The sequence below is a fragment of the Muntiacus reevesi genome, chromosome X (assembly GCF_963930625.1).
Source record: "Muntiacus reevesi chromosome X, mMunRee1.1, whole genome shotgun sequence".
NCBI classification, from domain to species: Eukaryota; Metazoa; Chordata; class Mammalia; order Artiodactyla; family Cervidae; genus Muntiacus; species Muntiacus reevesi.
The window spans coordinates 80,338,713-80,360,856 of NC_089271.1; the positions used below are offsets into that span (position 1 = coordinate 80,338,713).

General features: G+C 35.5%; 1 protein-coding gene across 1 annotated transcript; it reads left to right on the top strand.

Moving 5' to 3' along the window:
- Nucleotides 1-16,852: 16,852 nt before the first annotated feature.
- Nucleotides 16,853-21,684, top strand: PABPC5 (poly(A) binding protein cytoplasmic 5). Its single transcript, XM_065915201.1, has 2 exons — nucleotides 16,853-16,941; nucleotides 17,487-21,684. Exon 2 carries the CDS (start codon nucleotides 17,627-17,629, stop codon nucleotides 18,773-18,775), a length of 1,149 nt encoding a protein of 382 aa, XP_065771273.1. The 5' UTR covers nucleotides 16,853-16,941; nucleotides 17,487-17,626; the 3' UTR covers nucleotides 18,776-21,684.
- Nucleotides 21,685-22,144: the final 460 nt, after the last annotated feature.

The following is a 22,144-nucleotide window of genomic DNA, read 5'->3' on the forward strand; positions in this document are numbered from 1 at the left end:
CATGTCCTGGCTATTATAAACAGTGGTGTGATGAACATTGGGGTGCACGTGTCTCTTTCAGATCTGGTTTCCTCGGTGTGTATGCCCCGAAGTGGTGTGGCTGGGTCATATGGCAGTTCTATTTCCAGTTTTTTTTAAGAAACCTCCACACTGTTCTCCATAGCGGCTGTACTAGTTTTCATTCCCACCAACAATGTAAGAAGGTTCCCTTTTCTCCACACCCTCTCCAGCATTTATTGCTTGTAGACTTTTGGATAGCAGCCATCCTGACTGGCATGTAATGGTACCTCACTGTGGTTTTGATTTGCATTTCTCTGATAATGAGTGATGTTGAGCATCTTTTCATGTGTTTGTTAGCCATCTGTATGTCTTCCTTAGAGAAATGTTAGTTTAGTTCTTTGGCCCATTTTTTGATTGGGTCATTTATTTTTCTGGAATTTAGCTGCAGGAGATACTTGTATATTTTTGAGATTAATCCTTTGTTGCTTCGTTTGCTATTATTTTCTCTCAATCTGAGGGCTGTCTTTTCACCTTGCTTATAGTTTCCTTTGTTGTGCAAAAGCTTTTAAGTTTAATTAGGTTCCATTTGTGTATTTTTGATTTTATTTCCAATATTCTGGGAGGTGGGTCATAGAGGATCCTGCTGTGATTTATGTCGGAGAGTGTTCTACCTATGTTCTCCTCTAGGAGTTTTATAGTTTCTGGTCTTAACGTTTAGATCTTTAATCCATTTTGAGTTTATTTTTGTGTATGGTGTTAGAGAGTGTTCTAGTTTCATTCTTTTACAAGTGGTTGACCAGTTTTCCCAGCACCACTTGTTAAAGAGGTTGTCTTTTTTCCATTGTATATCCTTGCTTCCTTTGTTGAAGATAAGGTGTCCATAGGTTCGTGGATTTATCTCTGGGCTTTCTATTCTGTTCCATTGATCTATATTTCTGTCTTTGTGCCAGTACCATACTCTCTTGATGACTGTGGCTTTGTAGTAGAGCCTGAAGTCAGGCAGGTTGATTCCTCCAGTTCCATTCTTCTTTCTCAAGATTGCTTTGGCTATCTGAGGTTTTTATATTTCCATATAAATTGTGAAATTATTTGTTCTAGTTCTGTGAAAAATATCATTGGTAGCTTGATAGGAATTGCATTGAATCTATAGATTGCTTTGGGTAGTATAGTCATTTTGACAATATTGATTCTTCCAATCCATGAACACAGTATATTTCTCCATCTGTTTGTGTCCTCTTTGATTTCTTTCATCAGTGTTTTATAGTTCTCTATGTATGCGTCTTTTGTTTTTTAGGTAGATATAGTCCTAAGTATTTTATTCTTTTTGTTGCAATGGTGAATGGTATTGTTTCCTTAATTTCTCTTGCTGTTTTTTCATTGTTAGTGTATAGGAATGCAAGGGATTTCTGTGTGTTAATTTTGTATCCTGTTATATCCTGCAAATTTACTATATTTGTTGATTAGCTCTAGTAATCCAATATTCTTGCCTGGGAAATCCCATAGACAGAGGAGCCTGGCAGACTATAGTCCATGGGTTCACAAAAGTATGGACACTACTTATCAACTAAACAATAACAAAGCAGAATAAAACAAATAATAGAGATTAGATTAGAAATCAATGATTGAAATAAATCAATAAATGAAAATCAATAGGACCAAAAGCCATTCTTTCAAAAGATCAATAAAACTCATAAAACTCTAGCCACAATAACTAGGAAAAACAGAGAAGACATAAGTTACTAACATCAGAAATGCAAGAAGGTATTGATACCATGAATATTAAAAGGATAACAAAAATATTTTGAACAACTCTATGCTCACAATTTTGATAATTTAGATGAAATAGACTAATTCCTTGACAGACACAATCAGTCAAAACTATTTTGGGAAGAAATAGACAATTTGAATAAGCCTATATATAATTAAAATATTGAATAAATAATTAATAATCTTCCACAACAGAGAGCACCAGTCCCAGATGGGTTCACTGGTGACTTTTGCCAAATATTTAATGAAGTTTATCCCGATTTCTACACTTTCTTCCAGAAAATAGAAACAGAGGAAGCATGTCATAACATATGATAAGGCCAGAATCATCCTAATACTAAAATGAGGTATAGGCATTGCAACAAATGAAAACTATAAACCAATGTCTCTAACGATCATAAAAGCAAAATCCTCAACAAAATATTAGCAAATTAATTGCAATATTGTATGAGTAGAATTATACAATTTCAAGTATGTAACACTGGTTCAACATTTGAAAATCAATTAATGAAACCCATCACATCAACTGACTAAAGAAAAATCACAATAACTGTATCAATAGATACAGAAAAGTCACATGATGTTAAAAAAAAACCTCTCAACAAACAAAGAATACAGAGGAACTTCCTCAACTTAATAAAGGATATTCACAAAAACCAACAGTTAACATCATAGTTATTGATGAGGAACTGTTCTTTGCCATTAATACCAGGAACAAGACAAGAATGTCCCATAACACTGCTCTGCTATTCATTATCATACCCAAATCCCTAGTTAATGCAATAGGAAAAGAAAATATAACATACATAAAGTGGGAAGGAAAAAATTCAACTATGTTCTTAGATGACATTAAAGTACTGTAAAAAAAAAGAAAAAAAACCTCCTGGATCTAACTAGTGATTAAGCAAGATTGCAGGATACAAGATTAATGTACAAAAGTAAATTGCTTTCTTATATACAAAGAGTGAACAATTATAATTCAAGATTAAAAATCATAGTAATTTTTACATTATCACCAAGTAAATGAAATACTTAGGTATAAATCTGACAAACTATATGCGAGATCTGGATGATGAAGTCTATAAAACTCTGATGAAAGTAATCAAAAACTACACAAATGGAGAGATATTTCATGTTCATGAATAGGAACATTCAATGTTATAAGATATTGAAGGAGACGAACAAAGTTAGAATATTGATATTACCCCAACTTCAAACTTACATTAAATCTATAGCAATCAAGACAGGGTCAAATGGTATCAATTAGACAAATAGATCAATGGAACAGAATAGAGAGCTCAGACACAGACCCACACAGACATAGTCAACTGACCTTTGACAAAAGAGCACAGACAAGATAGTCTTTTCAACAAGTGGTTCTAAACACAGAACTTACATTCTTCACAAAAATTAATCTATAATGGATCACAGACATGAATGAAAAATGCAAAACTATAAAACTCCTAGAGATAACATAGGTGAAAATCTAGATAGCCTTGAGTTTGGCAATGAAAAAGATGTGATTCTTGAACTCTGTGGGAGAAGGTGAGGGTGGGATGTATCAAAAGAACAGCATGTATATTATCTATGGTGAAACAGATTACCAGCCCAGGTGGGATACATGAGTCAACTGCTCAGGCCTGGTGCACTGGGAAGACCCAGAGGAATCGGGTAGAGAGGGAGGTGGGAGGGGGGATCGGGATGGGAAATACGTGTAACTCTATGGCTGATTCATATCAATGTATGACAAAACTCACTGAAAAAAAAACTAAATAAAATTTTAAAAAAAGAAAATAATAATTAACTTGAAATTCAATAAAATGTTTTTAAAAAGTGTTCTCTATGAGACACTGAAAAGAATGAGAAGACAAGCCATAAACTGGGAGAAAATATTTGTAAAATATGTCTCTGATAAAGAATTATTATCCCAAATATATAAAGAATTCTTAAAACTGAAGAAATTTTTTAAAAAAAGTCAAAAATGGAAAAAGATTTTTAATTATTTTGGATAAATACCCAGAAGTGGAATTGCTGGATCATATGGCAGTTCTGTTTTTAATTTTTTCTTCATTTATTTTTATTAGTTGGAGGCTGATTACTTTACAATATTGTAGCGGGTTTTGTCATACATTGACATGAATCAGCCATGGACAAAGGAGGCAAGGATATACAATGGAAAAAAGACAACGTCTTTAACAAGTGGTGTTGGGAAAACTGGTCAACCACTTGTAAAAGAATGAAACTAGAACACTCTCTAACACCATACACAAAAATAAACTCAAAATGGATTAAAGATCTAAATGTAAGACCAGAAAATGTAAAACTCCTAGAGGAGAACATAGGCAAAACACTCTCTGACATAAATCACAGCAGGATCCTCTGTTTTTAATTTTTTGAGGAACCACCATACATTTTATATTTTGCTTTCCCACCAACAGTGTGTAAGTGTTCCAATTTCTCCACATTTGTTCCAACAATTGTGCTTTGTTTTTTGATAATAGCCATCCTGACAAGTGTGAGGTGATATCTTCTGGTTTTGATCTACATTTCCTTAAAGATTAGCAGTGTTGAGCATTTGTTCATGTACCTGTTAGCCGTTTGTATTTTTTTTTTTTTGGAGAATTATCTATTCAAGTTTATTGTGCACTTTTTAATTGGGTCACTAGTTTCATTTTTACCATGCAGTTGTAGGATAGTAAAAATATATTTTTTTACATATTTTGGAGACTAATCCCTTATCAGATATATGGTTAGGAAATATTTTCTCTCATCTGAAAGGGATAGCATTCCCATGTTCAATATAGCACTATTCACAATTGTTCTTGTTGTTCAATAGCTAAGTCATGTTCAACTCTGTGACCTCATGAACTGTACCATACCAGGCTTCCCTGTCCTTTATTGTCTCCTGGTGTTTGATAAAACTCATGTCCATTCTGTCGATTGGCAATGCCATTCAATCATCTCATCTTCTGTGACCCCTTCTCCTCCTGCCCTCAGTCTTTACCAAACTTCTCCATTTATGCGAATGGAAAAATGTCCATTTACATCTTGGTGCCCCTGTTTGATTGGGCTGTTTCTTCGATATCAAGGTGCATAAGCTATCTGCATGTTTTAGAGGTAAATTCCTCGTGGGTGTCTTTGTTTGCAAATTTAGTTCCATTCTGGGGGTTGCCTTTTGTTATGTTTATGGTTTCCTCTGCTGTGCCGGGGTTATTTAGGAAAATTGGGTTCCATTTACTTATGTTTGTTTTATTTTTCATGATTGTAAGAGACGGGTCAAAAAAGAACTTGCTTCATTTTATGTCAAAGCTTGTTTTGCTGTTTTCCTCAAGAGATCCATTGTATATCCTTTTATTTAGAATTTAATCTATTTGGAGTTTATTTTTGTGTATGCTGTTAGGGAGTATTCTAATTGCATTCTCATTATCATTTCTTAAAAAAAAAAACCCGCACATCTCTCTCCATAGCGTCTGTTACTGATTGACCTTTACACTGACAGTGTAGAAGGGTTCCTTTTTTTCCACTCTTTCTCCAGCATTTATTGTTTGTTCACTTTTGGACAATGGTGGTTGTGAACTGTGTGAGGAAATTATTGTTGTTCAGTCACTCAGTTGTGTCTGACTCTTTGTGACCCCATGGATTGCAGCACTCCCATCTTCCCTATCCTTCATAATCTCCCAGAGTTTGCTCAAACTTATGTCCATTGAATTAGTGATGCCATCCAACCATCTCATCCTCTGTCAAATCCCTTCTCTCCCTGCCTTCAATCTTTCCCAGCATCAGGGTCTTTTCTAATGAGTCAGCTTTTTGCATCAGGTGGCCAAAATATTGCAGCTTCAGCTTCATCATTCATCAGTCCTTCCAATGAATATGCAGGGTTAATTTCCTTTAAGATTGACTGATTTGATCTCTTTGCTGTCCAAGGGACTTACATTATTCACAATAACCAATATGTATAAAAACCTAGTCCATCAACAGATAAGTAGATTTAAAAAAATGTTGTAGATACACAGAATGGCATACTATACAGTCTTTAAGAAAACGAAGGAAATTTGCAATATGTGGCAACATGAATGAATCTTGAGGACATTATGCTAAGTGAAATAAGCCAATCGTGGAAAGATAAATACTTCATTATTCCATTTGTATGAGGTAGCTAAAAATAACCCAATTCATAGAATTCAAGAATAGAATAAAGGTTTCCACAGGTCACGAAGAGAGAGAAATGGAGAGTTACTTATCAACAAGCATAAAATATCAGTTTAGCAAGAATATGCCCTAGAGATCTGCTGTATAACATTGTGGTCAATTATAAAATAGTGTAAGCTTAAAAGTGTGTTAAGAGAGTAGATCTGACACTAACTAAGTGTACTTTCACAATAAAAGTATTTTAAGAAAAAAAAAATGGGCAAAAACTGAACAGGCGCTTCACCAAAGATGATAAACAGATAACAAATAAGCATAAAAATGTGGTCAACATAAAATATGATTTGAGAATTGCAATTTAAAATAATATTGGGATACCACTACATACCAATTAGAATGGTGAAAATTCAAATGATGACAAGGATGTGGAGCAATAGAAACTATCATTCACTTTTGATGGGAATGAAAAATGGTAAAGTAACTTTGGAAGACAGTTTGACAGTTTCTTACAAAATGAAACATACATTGTTAGCACAGGATCCAGCAACTGTGCTCCTTGACATATATCCAAACAAAATGAAAATTTACATCCACACAAACACTTGCACGCAGATGTTTATATTACCTTTATTCATTATTTGCAAAACTTGGAACAACCAAGATGTCCATCAGTATTTTGGTAAATAAACTGTGGTACATCTGGACAATAGAATATTATTGTCAGCACTACAGAAAGAAATGAGCTTTCAAGACATGGAAAGATGTGGAAGAACCTTAAGTGTATACATATATTACTAAGTTAAAGAAGACTGTCCAAAAAGGCTACATTCTATATGATTTCGTTTATATGACATTCTGATAAAAGCAAAAATATGGAAACAGTAGTAAAACCAGTGATTTTCAGGGTTTAGGGAAGGCAACAGGATATACAGGCAAAGCACAGAGGATTTTTAAGACAATGAGACTATTTTGAAGGAATTGTAATGGTAGATAAGTAGCATTACATATTTGCCAAACCCACAGCATGTACACCACCAAGAGTGAACCTTAATGTAAACTATGAACTTTCTAAAGGAAGAAATAATTAATAATATATTCAAGGTATCTGGGATCCCATATAGGCTTATCTTACATGCTAAATCTAGAGATAAGTAGTAGCTTCCTATAATACATTGCTTACAAATATGATGAAACCAGGTCCAGGCTCAGTTGCACAATGCATTCGTTTTGTCTCTCTTGGCTGTAAGAGAGCACACACCCTTAATATGTATTGACCCTGTATAAGTCTTTTCAATTCAGTTCAGTCTAGGTCATTTCAATTCAATTCAAATGAACAAGAAGAGAAAAGTGATTTTTTCAGTATAAAATTTAGAAGTTATTCCCCAGAATCATATACTTCATCCAGAAAAGAAGTCCAAGGACCCATATATAAGAATGAACATGGTCAAATGATAAAAGAGATTGGAAGACAGTTAAAAGAGAAGAAGGAAAGTATTTAAATGGACCTAAAATGGAATAGGCAATCTTGAAAGACTAATTAAGCTAGGTCTTGAAGAAGTGTTTTTAAAGGCAGAGAGAAGAAGGGAATAAGAAATGTAAAGAAATGGAAAATGAATAAGAGCTAGATGCTATTTTCTTTTCAGACCTTTGTGAGGCTGCCCAAGTAGAAGCAATTAAGTTCAAAAGTGATTATTCTCTAGGCTTCTTTTGTTTTGTTTTGCTTTTTGATTTTTACACCTCCACTTATCTTTCCACATGTAATAACTAGACAATACTTACAGTTAGACTAGATGTAATAATTCAGTAATGCAAAGACACATACTTAGTACCTTTATCTTTATGTCCTAAATCAGGAATCACCAGTCTAGCATAATTAATGAAATGAGAGAAAAGGAGAAAGGGGGAGGGAAAGAAGGGGGGAGAGTCATACAAAATTTATAGAAAAAAAAATTCAAAAACACCATCTATGAAAATGAACAAGTAGACATCATAAAGTAACTTTAAAGATTTTCATTCCTATTTCCTTGTGGCAATTATTCATATAATTATTGTTTCCTTCTATCTTCTCTGCAACCTTTCTAAGAACTCAGTTGTGGAAAAGTCTAATAGAGGTGGCATATTTAATGCTTGACCTATACTTTCTATGGCTAGTAAACTATACTAAGAACAAAAATTAATTCTAAACATATACTGTTTTCAGTATAGCTACATCCTTTCTCACTCAACTGCTATTCTGGGAAGGTGAAATGACTTCTTATCTGGGACCTACAGACCTCATTCAGTGTAATAATTTCTCATTATATCTATCAACATAAATTTCACTTAAATATTTTATGTTTGTTAAACAGATGCTCATTTGAAAAACTTTATGAAGGTCCCTTTTATTTTAAAATAGTCTGTACTAGTCTGTGTCCCACTATTAACTACTATCACAACACTCAGTTGAGCATTTCCCATATGGATCTTGTCACAAATTGTTTATTTTTTATTTGTCTATGATATTCCCCCTCTAGAACGTTAGAACTCTAATGTATAGCTGCTGCTGCTGCTGCTGCTGCTAAGTCACTTCAGTCGTGTCCGACTCTGTGCGCCCCATAGACTGCAGCCCACCAGGCTCCACGGTCCCTGGGATTCTCCAGGCAAGAACACTGGAGTGGGTTGCCATTTTCTTTGATGCATGAAAGTGAAAAGTGAAAGTGAAGTCGTTCAGTCGTGTCCGACTCTGAGCGACCCCATGGACTGCAGCCTACCAGGCTCCTTCATCCATGGGATTTTCCAGGCAAGAGTACTGGAGTGCGGTGCCATTGCCTTCTCTGCTAATGTGTAGCAGGGACCATCATTCTATTACCAGTGTCAAAGTGTCTGGCACATAGGGGACCCTCAAAAATTACATTTTATTTAAGCAAATGGACACACCACAAATAAACCTTAAAATGTATCTGGATACCATCATATATCAAATGTCTTGAAAATTGGATAACTTCTTGAAACAGTTATGTGAAGAAAAATAAATGTCTTGGTGGGTGGGGAAAGGGGAGAGTTGAAGCAAACACAAAATGCCTAGCAGTCAAATTGAAACAGCGAGCTCATTTAAGTTGATGAATAATGTATCCAAACATTCTAAAGGTCATTTCAATATTACTGGAGCCACAAATAAGTAAAGAAATTAACCAAGAGAAATGTCCTCTAATTATTAATGATGATTTTTCAGTCAAATTAGTAAATCAGTTTTAAGAATGTTTCAGCAGCCAAAGTGTAGTATTAAGACTTAAATATATTATGAAAAGAAACAACAGATAATAATTGGGGTCACAAGCAGGATTCTTTAGTTAACAGTAACAATCCCAGGATCCCTTATATCCTTTGAAATTTTGTGGTAGGTTTATACCTTTTATCCAAATTTAAATATTCAAAAGAGGACTGTATTTCTAAAGGAAATGAGCTAGGGCTTGGGTGCTGCTCTAAGTCAGTGAATAATTATTTTGATTACACTGAAAATCAAAAAGTGAGCATTACTGGTGACTCTTTATTGAGGAAAATCAAAGTAATTAGAATGTGTATCTTCTCTCCAGATCAGAAGAATTAGTTTACTTTAATCCTTGGGAGTTTCTGCAAGTTTTTGCACCATCAGATACTAGTCTTGTCATTTAGGCTCTCTGATATTGCACAGGGATTAAATTTAAAGGACAGTAAAAAATTAAATGTATACTTTTAATAAAAAAGATGGAAATAGTCATAACATTTTAATGAATGCATTAATATTTCTGTTATGCCATTTCACTCCAAAAGAAGAATTACATAGAAAGAAATTCTATAATGAAATTTATCTTTAAGAGTGTATTTGAAATTTGAAATTGTGGCAAAGAAGTACTAAGGAATTAAAAACCAAATGGAAAATAAAGGTACTTCACCTTGTAAATCTAATCTCCACTTAATATAACTCTGCTATATGTATCAAAGCATAAAGATAATGATTGATTTCAGAACAAAATGGGCATATGGTTTCTGTTACTTATTATGATGATAAACATGGATGAACAAACAGGATACAACAGAAGTTCCAATAGCTTTCACAGGAATAATCTGAGTACTTACTGTGTCTGTATCCACAAGACAGGAATTTGGACAGGAAATGTTTTAAAAGATAGATGTGCTATGATCTTCCCATTGATAAACATTAAACAATAATGTATTGTTTTACATTTGAACTATTATGCCAGGAAAGGCAAGCAGAAAATTTTGCTCAATCATCTGCTTATATAAATGTTCAGTTTACCTTACCTGTGAAGAGCTGTTCTCCATGTTTCACATTTCTGAACAGACTGTCCTGAAGGAAAGGAAAAAAATGCAAGATATGATGGTCAGTATCTGGAATATGTTTTATCTTGTTTTGATATTTTAAACCAGTCTTTAATTTTCTTCCCATCATGTATCCCCTTCTGAATCCTTATTATGCAACACTTAACCCAGCTCGTGCAATTTGTGTACTCCCACACCCACACATACACACAGCTGAGACAATATATATCCAAGTCTTATCAGCAAATGGCCTGAGCATCAATTTATACCTTTATTCTGGTTTGAAAACATGAGCTAGGTTTATGAAAAGTCTCTCTTGGAGACAATTTTATAAAAGTGAATTAGAGAGATTTTACAGTTGAGAATAGTTTGAATAGCATTAGTACTACATGTATTTTCTTAAAGATTATATAATAATACTTGACTATAAAATCACCTGTGCCTGTTTTTTTTAATAGCATATGCATAATCATTCTATAATCTGTTCTATGGCAATTGTTCTACCATTTTTCCTTTGATTCAAATTTGGTAATACCTATTTCATCAGAGGGCTTCCCGGCAGGTTCAGCGGTAAACAATCCGTCTGCCAATGCAGGAGCTGCAGGAGAAGCAGGTTTCATCCCTGAATTGGGAAGATCACCTGGAGGAGGAAATGACAACCCACTTCAGTATTCTTGATGGGATAATCCCATGGACAGAGGAGCCTGGTGGCCTACAGCACATGGGGTTACAAAGAGTCGGACACGACTGAACTACTGAGTACATTTTGCTAGGAATTAGTCATTTCTTCTAAAGTTCTATGTTTTTGGTAAAATAAGTAAATTGCATCAACATTTTTACATAAGTCTGACAGTACATATTTGATAATACACATACCATTTAATTGTATGATCTCCAATTCTGAGAATCTAGTTAATAGAAATGAGTGCTAATATATGAAAATAGGTGAATAAGGATGTATATTATCGCATTGTGCTGAGACAATAAGAAAACTAAAAGCAGCATGCCCAAGATCCAAAAATAGCTTAACATATTTTATGTCATCCAAAAGTATGGATTAATGGGTACAGTGTTTCAGTCTGGCATGATGAAGTGTTCTGGAGGTTAATAGCGATGTAGTTTGTACGGCAATGTGAATGTAAGGCCACTGAATTATTCACTTAAAAATCATTAGAATGACAAATTTGATGTGTATTTTCCCACAATTAACAAGGAAAATAAAAATAAAGCTTAAAGTTTACATTTTAAAAATTGTTTTATTGATTTTCTAGGTCAAGTGAAACAACTGTATCTCAGGATTTTTAATCAAAGGATGTGGGGTTTGTGTATGGACTATAACATGGCAGGCTCCTCTGTTCTCCACTATCTCCTGGTGTTTACTCAAATTTATGTCTATTGAGTCAGTGATGCTATCTAGTCATCTCATCCTCTACCACTTCCTTCTCCCTTTGCCTTCAATCTTTCCCAGCATCAGGGTCTTTTCCAATGAGTCAGTTCTTCCCATCAGGTGACCAAAGTACTGGAACTCCAGCTTTAGCAACAGTCCTTCCAATGAATATTCAGGGTTGATTTCCTTTAGGATGAACTGGTTTGTTCTCCTTTAAGTCCAAGGGACTCTCAGTAGTCTTCTCCAGAACACAATTCAAAAGCATCAATACTTCAGTGAACAGCCTTCTGGTCCAACTTTTGCATCCATACATGACTACTGGAAAAACCATTGCTTTGACTGTACACACCTTTGTCAGCAAAGTGATGTCTCTGCTTTCTAATACACTATCTAGATTTGTCATAGCTTTCCTTAAAAGGAGCAAGTGTCTTTTAATTTCATGGCTGCAGTCACCATCTGCAGTGATTTTAGAGCTCTAGAAAATAAAACCTGTCACTGCTTCCACATTTCCCCCCTTCTATCTGCCATGAAGTGATGGGACCAGATGCCATGATCTTAGTTTTCTGAATGTTGAGTTTCAAGCCAACTTTCTCACTCTCCTCTCTCACCCTCATCAAGAGGCTCTTTAGTTCCTCTTCACTTTCTGCCATTAGAGTGGTATCATCTGCATATCCCAAGTTGTTATTTCACTCAGCAATTTTGATTCCAGTTTGTGATTCATCCAACCCATCATTTCGCATGATGTACTCTGCATATGTGCATGCTAAGTCACTTCAGTCATGTCCAACTCTGTGCGACCCTGTGGACTGTCCTCTGTCCATGGGATTCTCTAGGCAAGAATACTGGAGTGGGTTGCCATGTCCTCCTCCAGGCGATCTTCCTGACTCAGGGATCAAACACACATCTTTTATGTCTCCCTCATTGGCAGGCAGGTTCTTAACCACTAGCACTACCCGGAAAGCCCCATACTCTGCACAGAATTTAAATAAGCAAAGTAACAAAATATAGCCTGGTCATACTTTCCCAATTTTGAATCAGTCACTTGTTCCATTTCTGGTTCTAACTGTTGCTTCTTTACACACATACAGGTTTCTCAGGAGACAGGTCAGGTGGTCTGATATTCCCATCTTTTTAAGAATTTTCCATAGTTTGTTGTGGTCCACACAGTCAAAAGCTTTAGGTTAGTCAATGAAGCAGGAGTATAATAGATGTTTTTCTCAAACTCCCTTCCTTTCTGCATGATCCAATAAAGTTGTCAATTTGATCTCTGGTTCCTTTGCCTCTTCAAAACCCAGTTTGTACATCTGAAAGTTTAACAGTTTTTCATTTCTCTCATTAAATAAATCCCTGTTGAATTTTAAAAAATCATGCATCCAACTGTGAATAAATCTGAGTATTAAAAGCATACAAAAATGTTTATTTAATAATATTAAATAAATATATGTTCAATATATTAAAAAATAATTAAAATCCTGTCTCCTGAGAAACCTGTATGCTTGTCAAGAAGCAACAGTTAGAACCGGTCACAGAACAAGTGACTGGTTCAAAATTAGGAAAGGAATATGACAAGGCTATATTTTATCACTGTGCTTATTTAACAACTTAACAACTTAAACAACCTAACATATATTTAGGTTTAGTTAGGTGTCTCCTTATGGTGCTCTTTTAATTGGATCCTATTCATTTAAAATGAACCCATGGAATACTACAATGTAAATTTATGCAATTACTAGGCATTCAAAACCCAGTCTATTTAAAGTTTTATATAAAATTATTTCATTTAAAAGCATATTAATTTCCACTAAACTACCTAGAGCCATAAATGTATGAACTATAGCTATAACATTTGAATAAATATCTAAACTATAGCATTATAGTTTAAAACACTGAAATTTTGGTTAAATATTGAGGAATGTGATATTCTGATTTATTGACAATTTAGCATAAATCCTGTCTCATTGTAAATTCTGTTGAAACTTTTCCAGTTTTATTTACTTTCTCACTTTAGTAAGTACATTCTAATAAACAGTTTAATTTTTCTATGATAATAAGTATTATCAAAGGACCTTCAGTGTTATCATCCAGAGCATGAATACTCATGTATCAGGATAAAATACTGGGAAATAGAGTAAAAGAACTACTACTGGCTCCAAAATTTATTGTAGAAATGCCTGCTGATACTACATTCTTAATGCCTTTTTTTTTTTTTCAATTTTCCTTTCTTTGTCTAAAAAATATGAGACAAGTTCTATTTAATAAAGGTTTTACTTTATAATATTTTGTTCAGTCATCCCAGACTTCACTCAAGACAGCAGGAAGTTTATTTTCATTGTGAAGTCCCAGCAACTTGCACAAGTCAGACTTTTAATGGGAAACACAGGATCAAGTGCCTACTAAGACAAGGCTGAGAAATATAAATTTCCAACTCTCTGTTTCCACTCATGCTGACACATTACTACCAACAGTACATAACAGTGTGGTGGGATGCACTTAGAATGCCAGTTGTCCAGGAGTCCTTCTTCATGCAAATTATTTCTCAGATTTAGAAAGACTCAGATATGCTCAATCAACTGCCTTAGGAATCTGGGCAGGGATTTTTAATGGATTTAACATATGAATCAGGTTTATGTAGACTATAAACTTGCCTTTCATATATAGCAAAAATGTCAGAGAAATGTCCTACATCCGATTTTTATTTGAGAGACAGTTTTCAATGTAAATATTAAAATGAGTAAATAAATTATAGACGAAAATGATTCTCTTTTTCCCATAAACCTCTGCTTTGCAGAGGGAACTCTATTAAAATTCATTTATTTCACAACAGTTCTAAATTTCTGATTTTTGATCTGATAAAATGCTCTCTCTCTCTCTCTCTCTCTCTCTCTCTATATATATATATATATATACATATATATATATATATATATTATTTTGTGCTAAGTCACTTCAGTCATGTCCGACTCTTTGCAACTGGAGCCCACCAGGTTGCTTTGTCGATGGGATTCTCCAGGTAAGAATACTGGAGTGGGTTAGCCATTTCCTTCCCAACCCAGGGATCAAACCGACTATCTCTTATATCTCCTGCACTGGCAAGCAGGTTCTTTATCACTAGCACCACCTGGGAAGCCCTAGGTGTTTATATTGTAATGACCCCCAAATGGCTGTTAAGTATAGAGAAGAGGTGATTTTGAAACTAATTATTTTCAACAACCCCATTTCATCTATAATATTAGAGAAAATATATACAAATGAATTGGAATAGGGACAGAATTTAGATCATTACATAAATAAAATATTGATTTTATTTTAGTGATTATACTGTGGGAATTATTCTCTTGGCTTTATGTTGCTATTTTAATACAGCAATTTTTGTAAAGTAATAGTTTTAAATCAGAAAAATAAAAACAAATTCTAGCCTACTGTTAATTAAGATTATGAAGAAAGATGTTTATAAAGTTTATGTTCTAAGGACAATAAAGTAAGCACGTGTTCACAAGTGTTTCTACATGTGGGTCAATGTGGTGCTATTTAAGACCAGCTTTTATATTAGTCTATCTCTGTAATTTTTTTTTAAATTTGTATTTACTTTTTCTCACAGTCTCCATGTCTTAGCTAAGCAAGAATCCTAGAAAATATAAACAAAAGAGCTCGGTAAAGAAAATTACAAAATATTTGAGTAAATAATAAGGGTAAACTGTCATCTTCAGTCAACTATACTGTCTAATAGAAACTGTAAAAAATGAAAAAACACATTAATTTAGCCTTTTATTCTAGGAATGTCTTCTTAATACAACACCTTTTGGGGTGAAGATCCCCTGGAGGAGGAAATGGCAACCAACCCCAATATTCTTGCCTGGAAAATCCTATGGACAGAGGATCCTGGAGGGCTACAGTCCATGGTGTCACAAAGAGTCAGCCAGGACTTCACTGAGCACATACACACACCTTCTCTTGCATATTTTTTCCCCAGGATCCTTTCCAGTCTAACTGTACTGACATGTTTTGTTTGGATTTTCTTTTTGAGGGGAAGGCTTGAAGAACGGGCTGGTTGAGTTGTGCATTACAGACACTGGCGATTTTCTTAGTATTAGGTAACAATCCTCTCCCAAACAGTTTCCCACAAACTCTAAAGAGAGATCTTGGGAAAGTTCTGAGTTGAGTCTAATCTTATAGCATTGTTCCCTGCAATGCTTTAAAGTTGACAGTTCAAGTTGAAATTACTAATTATGTAAAGTACTTATATATTTACGAGTTTATTTCACCTGTGAACATTAATTATTACAGCTTTTATCTCTTTAAGATTTTGTAATTCGTGATTATGGAGGCAGCACATCCTCAACGTTTTCTGGCACTGAAAGTCTGCTCAGTCGTGTCAGACTCTTTGCTACCCCATGGATAGTCCATGGAATTCTCCAGGCCAGAATACTGGAGTGAGTAGCCTTTCCTTTCTGCAGGGGATCTTCCCAACCCAGGGATCGAACACAAGTCTCCCTCATTGCAGGCAGATTCTTTACCAGCTGAGTCACTCACTAAGTACCATTAAAAGTCATTTTATGGCTTTCTAATCATTAAAACCTTAACATTACTGGAGCAGCAAAAAGAACTCTGCCTATTACCTCGGGATAATGCTACCATTATGCTGAAGTTTAGTGGAGTAAGAATAAAAGCCAATCACAAAATGGGCATGTGTTTTATTTGACCCTGTGATCATTTAGCACTGGACTGGAAGTCCAGATCAGCTGTCAATTGGCTTTCCAAAGCACTCAGGGAAGTTTGCAACCTATATCTTATTTCCTAAGCAGAAATGATTTAGGGAACTCGTTTAAAAAAAAAAAAAAAAAACTTGACAGTTCTCTCCACCTAGATCATCATCTCCTTTGACTTGATTGTGGGGTCAGCAGCCTAAACGTAATATTTTAAATTAATAAATAAATTTTTAAAACTAAGAAAAAAATCTAGAAACCTTTTCAATCTCTCTCTCTCTCTCTCTCTCTCTTTTTTTTTTTTTTTTTTTTTTTTTTTTTTTAACATCTTGGCAGAGAGCAAGCGGGAAGAAGCGGGAAGTTCCTTAGCACGGTTCCGGGTTTCCTTGCGCCCCGCCCGCCGGCTCGCCCCACCACAGCTACAGGCTTTTTAGTCCCTGGGTCGGTCTGTCCTGCGGGGAACAATCCCTGTCCATCCGTCTGCGCTCTGCCCGCCCGCCGGGCATCTGCCCTTCTCTCCTGACTCCGCCCCGCATCTGTCCGGAACCGCCTCGCGTCTGAGCTGACCCAGTGCGCGTCCGCCAGTCCCTCCGGACCCGCCGCGAGTCTCAGGCTGCCGAAATCACCGCGCGTCACTCGGTCCGTACCCAGTGGGCATCTTGGGTATCTGGGCGGTCTCCGGTCCCCCGCGCGTGTGTCTGTCTGTCTGTCTCTCTGTGCGATTCGCTGCTTGCAGCCTGCCTGCCTGGCCGCAGCGCACCAAGTGTCCAGTTTGCCCTTTCGCTGACGCTGAGTGTCTGTAGCGCGGCCTTAGTGAGCCGCCAGCCCGCCTGAGACCGGCCAGGCAGCCGGCGGAGGAATACACGTTCGGCCCCTGCCCTTGTTGTTATCATTTTAAACCCACGGGAGCTTGAGGCCTATTTTTATGCAGAAAATTGGTCGTGAGGCCTCTGTCTGCAAGGCTAGATGTGGGGAGCCAGCCAGCTGCTTGGTGATTTCTTACTATTTAGCGGGAAAAGAGACATTTCTCTCCTACTACTAGCTTTTGAAACTGATTTTAGATCTGAATGGGTGGAAATTCTAAGCCCCCTTAGGGAGAATGGATTCGTTATTGGGGTGCTTTTTTGTCTGATGCGTTTGTTCTGAGCCTGCTGACCAGCTGTTTCTGAACTTCATTTTCTCAGCCTCAACAGTGATTCTGAGTCTGCTTTTAGCTTTCTTCGCCTTGGCTTTTTTCTGTTTGTGAACAGCTGTTTGGCCCATAGCTTAGAGAAAGCAGCCTTTTTGTCTCTCCCAAGAGAGCCTTCTCCCTGTGCTCAGAGAGATGGGGAGTGGGGAGCCTAATCCTGCTGGCAAGAAAAAGAAGTACCTCAAGGCTGCCCTGTATGTGGGTGACTTGGACCCAGATGTTACCGAGGACATGTTATATAAAAAGTTCAGGCCTGCTGGACCTCTGCGCTTCACCCGAATCTGCCGTGACCCGGTGACCCGCAGCCCCCTGGGCTATGGCTACGTTAACTTCCGCTTTCCTGCGGATGCTGAGTGGGCACTGAACACCATGAATTTTGATTTGATTAACGGCAAACCATTCCGTCTAATGTGGTCTCAGCCAGATGACCGCTTAAGAAAGTCTGGAATTGGAAATATATTCATCAAAAACCTGGACAAATCCATTGACAACAGGGCCCTTTTTTATCTGTTTTCAGCTTTTGGGAGCATTCTCTCCTGCAAAGTCGTATGCGATGACAACGGCTCTAAGGGTTATGCCTATGTACACTTTGACAGCCTGGCCGCAGCCAATAGGGCCATCTGGCACATGAACGGAGTGCGGCTCAACAACCGCCAGGTGTACGTGGGTAGATTCAAATTTCCGGAAGAGAGGGCTGCTGAAGTTAGAACTAGGGATAGAGCGACTTTCACTAATGTTTTCGTTAAAAACTTTGGAGATGATATGAATGACGACAAACTGAAGGAACTTTTCAGTGAGTATGGGCCAACTGAGAGTGTTAAGGTAATAAGAGATGCCAGTGGGAAATCGAAAGGCTTTGGATTTGTAAGATATGAGACACATGAGGCTGCCCAAAAGGCTGTGTTAGACCTGCATGGAAAGTCCATCGATGGGAAAGTGCTTTATGTAGGGCGAGCACAGAAGAAAATTGAACGTCTTGCCGAGTTAAGGAGAAGATTTGAGCGGCTGAGATTAAAAGAAAAAAGTCGGCCTCCAGGGGTGCCTATCTATATTAAGAACCTGGACGAGACCATTGATGATGAAAAACTGAAGGAGGAATTTTCTTCCTTTGGATCAATTAGTCGGGCCAAAGTGATGGTGGAGGTGGGGCAAGGCAAAGGGTTTGGTGTTGTCTGCTTCTCCTCTTTTGAAGAGGCTACCAAAGCAGTAGATGAGATGAATGGTCGCATAGTGGGCTCCAAGCCCCTGCAGGTCACTCTGGGCCAGGCCAGGCGCAGGTGGTAAGGATAAGAATGCTCAATTTGTTTCAGCCTTAAGCTGGTGCCTACTTAGTTTGGGCTACTTTGTGATAAGAGGTTATTTTATGTCAATTAACAGGTTTTTTTAAGTGAATACTTTCTTTTGAAAAAAAAAGTGAAACCAGAAAGCCTTGTTCATTTTAGTGAAAAACATAATTTCTAATTGTAAAACTGTCATTTTGTACTATTTTTCGATATAATATCCTTAGGAATATATAGAATAAAGTTTATTCCTCCACACACTTGTCCTAAACCAGTCAAGGTGAGGTAATTGAGTATATGTCCTTCCTAAATTCACTAATACTACTAAATTTCATTTCTATTAGGTCCTTACATTTGAGTCTATCACAGTGAAAAATTCTAAGTTGCTTTTTGAGAAATCAGTAGAGCAGGGGAAAGTGTATGTGATCCAGTTAATGTTTATGCATAATTTTACTTTAAATTATTATTTAAAATTAATATTCCTTTTTAAAGATGTGAGCTTTTTTCTTTTTATTTATTTATATTTTTCCCTTTTTTATTATACTGTGGGCATACCACAGACTTCATAGTGGATTTTAGTAAGTTTTGAGAGTTCCCACTATTAACTTTATAACTTCAATATAACTTCAATCAGTACATTAGAAGATTAACACTTTAAAGATTGATTTTGTAAATTCTAAGTTTCATCTTAAAAACCTTTTTTTCCTGAGAGATTTAATATTTGAAGACAGGCTAAGGAGCATTCTTATCGCTTGTTTTGCTAAACTCTTTAGTAGGTATATTTGGACTATGTTTAATTAACAAAAAGGGTGAATAACAACATTGAATTGCCTTTGTCTATAGTTAATTTTAGGATTACCTTCAGCCTTTGTCAATATAGAAGGTAAACATTCCATGTAATGATGTTGAAAACTACTTTGAAGAACAACTTCTATTAAACTTGTCATTACCTCTTGTAAACTGTTGAATATATTCACAAGATAATATTCACAGATGTTTCAAAATTAAGGAAAATGTCCTCTCTTGATTAAGTGGCATGCCTCCATCTATCATATGAGACCTCTTAATCCAATGTGGTTCGCTTTCTGTCTAGCTGCTTGGAAGTTATGACAAAATATTCTGTTCTATGTTGCAGTTATGTTATTTGCCCTGTGACTTCTATATTATGGATTTTCTGTGTTTCACTTGTAGTTCCCTCTTGTCCACACCCATCTACCTTTCAATCTGTATTACACTTACTTTCTTTTTTTTTTTTTTGGATTGTGCTGCTGCTCTGCTCAGTCACTCAATCATCTTTGACTCTTTGGGACCCCGTGGACTGTAACCCACCAAGCTCCTCTGTCCATGGAATTTTCCAGGCAAGGATACTGGAATAGTTCACCATTGCCTACTCTAGGGGGTCTTCCTAACCCAGGGATCAAACCCATGTCTCTTGTGTCTCCTGCGTTGGCAGGCAGATTCTTTACTACTGCACCAACTGGGAAGCCCTTTTCTTTGGGATTGCCTTTCTTTTGATATATGCCAGTTGAAATCCATTTTGGAGTTAGATAAATAAATACTTAATTTATGTAAAACTTAAATTATTACTTTTAAAAAATAACATTCACCCATACCACAAATCCAATCATAAGAAACTATTTTATCTCTATTCTCAGTTGATTTTTATTACTTTATGTAGAAATCATTCATATATAAAACAATATAAATATATAATTTTTGACACTTCTTTTAACTCTTTGCCCATAAAATAATGAGAATAACTTGTTTTCATGTAACTGTTTATCTACAGACTACTTGTATATTCATTATCAAACATTTTCAAATGGAAATTATGGTTTTTATTGATTATAAACATAATACATGCTCCTTGTAAAACAAATACAATGATGCAGAGAATTACAAAAAAGGAAGTAAAATTCCCAGAGTTCTGAGACAACCATTATTAACTATTTAACTGTGTGCTTATCTTTTCATGCCTTTCCCCCTATGCATACACACACTGTTTTACAAAAAAAAAGAAAACATACTATATGTATTTTTTTTTGTTTTAAGCCAAAACATAATCATCTGTTCATGTCAATAAATACCAATCTGTATCATCAATTAGTGACTACATAGTATTCCATTGTGTGGATGTACTATATCTTATCTAAGTAGCTCATTATTAAATGAGGTTTATATGTTTTTCAATGTTTTCTACATTTGTAAACAATGCTGTGATGAACATCCTTAGTTAAAAACAGTATCAGTTATATGAGCTTGACAAAAAATATCTATAGCATGTAAAAGCTTAAATTTACTAGAAAAATAAAAATGCACATCATATTGATATACATGTACCTAAAATTTGAAAAGTGTTAATGATATATTCTTCATTTAAATTGACAAAAGAAAAAACTAACAGAATATAATTTTTCATATTTTATGAGCCTACTTGCTTTACATCATTGTGATCATAAAATATACGAAAAGGAAACAACTTCAAATAAAATTTAAAATACTTATCAATACATTGGTAATTATTTTACCATATGTGCTCTCTATTTCTTTCCCCCCATTGCCAGTTTTCATTTGAATTTATAAACTTGAAGTGTCAGTGTTAAGACCTTTGCAAATACTTTGATTCAGAATAAATCATGAAATATGCATAGAAGCCAAAAACTTCAAATATATGCATTTTATACACTTTGGGAAAATATTTAAGTATTTAAATTATTACTGTTTTCAAAAAGCTAGTCCGTATAAAGAAAAGGAGTAATTGTGGCTAGGTACAGATAAAACATACATGTTAGGACTCTGCAGATCAGTCAAAAGAACTCTGTAAATTCAGGACATAAAAAAGCATGGTTGAAAAGTATAAAAGAAAGGTAATCTTTATTTAAACACAAACAGCTGGGTAAATTTTTCAATCTTGTATTTTTCATTTTTAGATACATTTAATACACTTCTAATATTTTGGGCTTCCAAGGAGGAGCCAAAGAACTGAACAGCTTAACTCAGTGACAAAGCATTAAAAAATAAGTTATTATTCATTTTTAGCCCAAGATAATTAGTAAAAATTAATAAAACTATGTTATTAATGATCAACTTAATAGTGATCTATTTAATACAATGTTTTTGTTTTTTGTTTTCTTTTTTTTTTTTTTTTAGCTGTTCAAAATAGTCACTTGTGCAGGTTTCAAATGAGAAGGAAATTCAGAACATTTTTTGTGATTGCAAACATCATAGTAAAGGTTATTTGGGGGAGGATTTCTTTTTTCCCAATGGCTTATTACACACATTTTTCTTCCAGCTTTTTAAAAGGTTTGTATTTATTTATTTTTGACTGTGCAGAGTCTTCATTACCATGGAGGCTTTTTTCTAGTTGCAGCAA

What these genes read in the sequence shown, in the direction of transcription:
- PABPC5 (XM_065915201.1), top strand. Translation starts at nt 17,627, where the DNA reads ATGGGGAGTGGGGAGCCTAATCCTGCTGGCAAGAAAAAGAAGTACCTC.